Source organism: Terrapene carolina, unplaced genomic scaffold, assembly GCF_002925995.2.
Source record: "Terrapene carolina triunguis isolate 2854851 unplaced genomic scaffold, T_m_triunguis-2.0 Scaffold616, whole genome shotgun sequence".
NCBI lineage: Eukaryota > Metazoa > Chordata > Testudines > Emydidae > Terrapene > Terrapene triunguis.
The window spans coordinates 563,496-567,474 of record NW_020664967.1 but is presented as its reverse complement, the minus strand read 5'-3'; the positions used below and the strand labels follow the sequence as shown (position 1 = coordinate 567,474).

The window sequence follows — 3,979 nt, the reverse complement described above, 5'->3', positions numbered from 1 at the left end:
CCCCTGCCCCATTCCCTGCCCCCCTGAGCCAGCCAGTCCCTGCCCTGGGGCCAGATCGGAGCCAGCGCCCCCTAGAGGGGACAAGCCCCGTGTCCCATTCCCCACCCCCTGAGCCAGCCAGTCCCACGCCTTGGGGCCGGATGGGAGCCGGCGCCCCCCTAGAGGGGACAGGGCCCATGTCCCAGTCCCTTAAGCGGTTCAGCGCCCGCTTTTGAAGATTTCCAGCCCGTTGTCCCTTCCCTCAGCCCTGGGCGGCCCCGACTCACCAGTCTCCTGTAGATGAAATTGGCCAGGGTGGCGGACGCCCCAGAGCGGAAATATTTCTTGTATTCCTTCCGCGTCTGCAAAGGGAGACGTCCCCGTGAGCAGCCTCGTGGTGGGCCGGGGCGAGAGACGGGCCAGGCGACGGGGGGGAATCTGCCTCTCTCCTGGCTAACCTCTCCTGGGCTCCGCGCTCCCTCCCCGGCTGCCCCAGACCATCCCCGGAGAGCCCCCGTCCCAGCTGGGGCCGGGCTCTGGAGCGGGGCAGGGAGCGGAGAAGACAAGCGGCCCCCAACCCCACAGGGGGCCAGGGCGGAAAGACAGGACAGGCCCGGGACAGCGCGAGAGAGGCAGGCGCAGACCAGCTGGCAGGGAAAGTGCCTGGCATTGGGCCCGGTATCGAGTCAAGAGCCGAGCACGCGTTAAACTGGGCACTGGGTGCCCGATGGCTCCCCGGCCGCGCCCCGAGCGGGGAGGTGAGGCCCGGCCGCGGGGTGGACGTGGGCAGAGGCTGACCGGAAGCCACGGCACAGAGGCCCCAGCGGGGCGCTGGGCCAGCGCCTGGCCTGCTGTTACCTTGTACCCTTTCCAGTAGGCAGAAATAGTGGCCGCGGCCTGGCTGCAGCGTTGCTGGTGCTTCAGCTCCCGCAGGAGCCTACGAGACTGCGGAGAGGGAAGGGCGAGAGGTCAGAGCCCCACCGGAGCCCTGAGGAGGAGGAGGAGGAGGAAGGCCAGACAGACGCGGAGAGACAGAGCGAGAGACTCCAAGGAGCCCGGCCCCGGGAGGAGCGACTCGGGCGGGGCACTGGCCAGGTCCTGTAGGGGGCGGTGTGCTCCGGTGAGGCCGTACCCCCCGGAATCACAGCCCCCCTGGGGTCAGTCCAATGCAGCCTGCCTCTTACCGGGGCTCTGGTACCAATCTGCCCCCTGCCCACCCCTCTCTCGGGCACCCCAAGAGCGCCGAGCACCCACGTCCCACTCGTCCCGCGAAGATCCCCGGCGAACGTTTCCACCACGCAGGGCCAAACCTTGGTGCCTCCCTCACGCTGGCCAAACGCCCGCTGCCCACCGGGCCCCGCCGCCTTCCCGACGGCTCGTCCCCCACGAGCGCCTGCAGGCCCCGTGGGCTGGCGGCCCGGAGAGAAGCTGGCTGGGGGGGGCTCTCCGGGAGGCACTGGCCCCTCACCTTCCATCCCCGGACCCAGGCCTGGATCAGCAACGTCGACCTCTTCATCTGCTTGAACCGCTTCTTTTGCTGCAAAGGGGAAAGTCCGGGTGTCAACGGGCGACGGCGGGCGGGGCGGGGAACTCGCGTGGCGCTGACTAGGTTGAGATGCCAGTGAGGGCCGGGCACGGCTCCCCGCGGCCGGGCTCTGGGGGCCCTGAAGACCTTTCCCCCGGGGCCCGTCCTGGTGGGTTTGCACCACCCCCCCGGAGCAGCCCTGCGTCCGAACGGAGGGTTCAAGGGGCAGGACGGTCTAAGGCGGGGATCCCGGACTCCTGGGTCCTAATCTCGGCTCGGCCGCAGACTTTGGGCAAGGGGACGATCCTCCGTCCCTCACCCGCGCCGTGGGGCAGGGCCTGGCTTGCGTCCCTCCCTCCGTGTCTGGGCGCAATGGGGCCCTGATCCGGGCCGGGTAACCCACCTAAGAAATTCCCCTCGGGAAGTGGCGTTCGCCTGAGCAAACTCCCGCCCGGGTCAGGGAGGGGCCCCGATCCAGAGCAGGTGGGAGGAGGGGAGAGCAGCCAAGCTAAGGGCCCCCCCCGGGGCTGAGGGGAAGCAGGAGGAGACTGGGGGTGGGGAGTTACCGCCTGTCCCCGGAACCAGGCCGAGATGACGATCTGGCTCTTGCGCATCTGCTGGTAGTGAGTGCGGCACCTCCAGCCGCGGTAGGTGGCCTGGATCAGCGAGGCCAGATCAGCCATGCGCAGCCGGCGCCTGTCCTCCAGGTCGAAGAGCTGGGGGGGGGGGGCCCCAGGAGGGTCAAAGCCAGGCAGGGGAGCCAAGACGCCCCCCCCCGAGCATGTTAACCCTTCCGGTGCCGCCTGCGGCAGGAGCACGCGGACACCCCCGCCACGGAAGGGGTCGGCAGGGACCTTTCCCTGGCATCTGGTCTGAGCTCGTGGTCCCCCCCTCTCTCCAGCCCTGGACACCCCACGGCCCAGCCCCCAGGCCAGTCACCCTCTCTCTCGGGACGCCGGCTGGAAAGGCCAGGGGGCAGCACTTGGCATTGGCAGCTGGACACGCCCCAGACCGGGGGGCGGCTGCCCCCAAAGCAGAGGGGGGATCTAGCTAGAGGGAGGCTTGGGGGCACAGCCCCTGCCCCCTAGCGCCCCCCAGCAGGGGGGAACGTCCCCGGCTCGGGTTGTTCCACTGCCCCCTCCCCAACCAGGGGTCTTCCCATGCAACCCCCCCCGTCTCGGATTAGCCCCTTCCCCTCCCCCCGCCCCCGCCCCCCAGGGCCTCACGGTGCGTGGGGTGCGGATGAAGATCTTGGTGCGCCCGTACGCCAGCTCCGCCAGGGGGATGCACAGGTCGGTCAGCAGGGCCTGGACGCCGTCCCTGCACCAAACACTGGGCTCAGGTTCCTGCCCCCCCACCCTCCCCTGGCGCCGGCAGGAAACTCCCAGGGGGAAGCGCTGGGCCCCAGGAAGACACCCCACTGCAGGAGCACGGGCAGGGGCGGGGCCGGCAGGGGGGGGCCCAGGCCAGGGTGGTGACCCACGAGAGGGGGGCAGCGCCATGGGGCTGAGCCGGTCGCTGCTACGCCCTCCCCCCCCGGGCACTGCCAGCGCCTCTGCTACCTCCCGCCCCCCAACACTCCCTGCGTGGGGCTGACACCTCCCCACCCCAGCGCTCCCCTTCTCAGCATCCCCCCACGGGGGGCACATCCAGCTCCCCTCCCAGGCTGCCCCCCACCCAGCAGGGTGCTCCCAGCCCCCACAATCCCCCTCCCCGTGCTCCTCGCCCCCCCTACCTGGCACCCCCCTTCCACTTGGGCCAGGTCTGCTTGCAGAGCATCTTGTAGCGCTCCAGGCACGGCTCGTAGCCCTGCCGGTAGGCGTAGCCGGCCCGCCGCACCCGCACGTTCTCCAGGAGCCCCAGGTACCGGACCTGCATCTGCACCAGCCCGTCCGTGAACACGCCAGGCTCTTTGTTGTCGTTGGGTTTGATGCACCTGAGTCGGAGAGGGGAGGAGGTTAAAGACGGCTCCGCTGTGTGTCAAAGCCCCTGCACTGCTCACAGCCAGGGAGATTCTCCCATAGTGCCTGGGTTTGAGAGCGGCAGACGCTGAGCTCTAGCCCTGCTCCCACCCCCGTCCCTGGCCACCTGATGTAGTTGGGGTTCTTGGAGTACAGGTTCTTCATGAGCGTGCCGATGGAGGCCTTGAACTGGGAGCCGGCGGTGGGGGGGCGCCGGAGGGAGGCTTTCTGGGGGTCCCCCTCGGGGAAGAGGGAGCGCAGCAGTTCGTGCCGAGCTTTCCACATGGCCTGCGAGAGGTCGCGGAACAGCAGGTCGTTGTTCTTCTCCACGAACCCCGTCACGTTGTAGGTCACCTGCGGGGGGAGGGACCCAACGTGTCACTGGCAGGGGCTCCCCTAACTCCCCAGGGCCAGAGTCTCCTGGCTCCCAGCCCGCTCGCGGCTTTCCTGCTCTAACCCCTAGACCCCACTCCCCTCCCAGAGCCAGGGACAGAACCCAGGAGTCCTGGCTCCC

General features: G+C 69.6%; 1 protein-coding gene across 1 annotated transcript in view; it reads right to left on the bottom strand.

The window, feature by feature from the left end:
- Positions 1–3,979, bottom strand: part of MYO1A (myosin IA) — a 19,414-nt gene that overhangs the window by 3,631 nt on the left and 11,804 nt on the right. The window contains exons 2-8 of the mRNA XM_026659279.1: positions 3,593–3,819; positions 3,240–3,440; positions 2,731–2,824; positions 2,071–2,220; positions 1,448–1,516; positions 838–924; positions 267–341 (exon numbers count right to left, since the gene is read on the bottom strand). Of these exons, the coding sequence (XP_026515064.1) occupies positions 267–341; positions 838–924; positions 1,448–1,516; positions 2,071–2,220; positions 2,731–2,824; positions 3,240–3,440; positions 3,593–3,819 (903 nt within the window). The remainder of the gene's footprint in view (positions 1–266; positions 342–837; positions 925–1,447; positions 1,517–2,070; positions 2,221–2,730; positions 2,825–3,239; positions 3,441–3,592; positions 3,820–3,979) is intronic.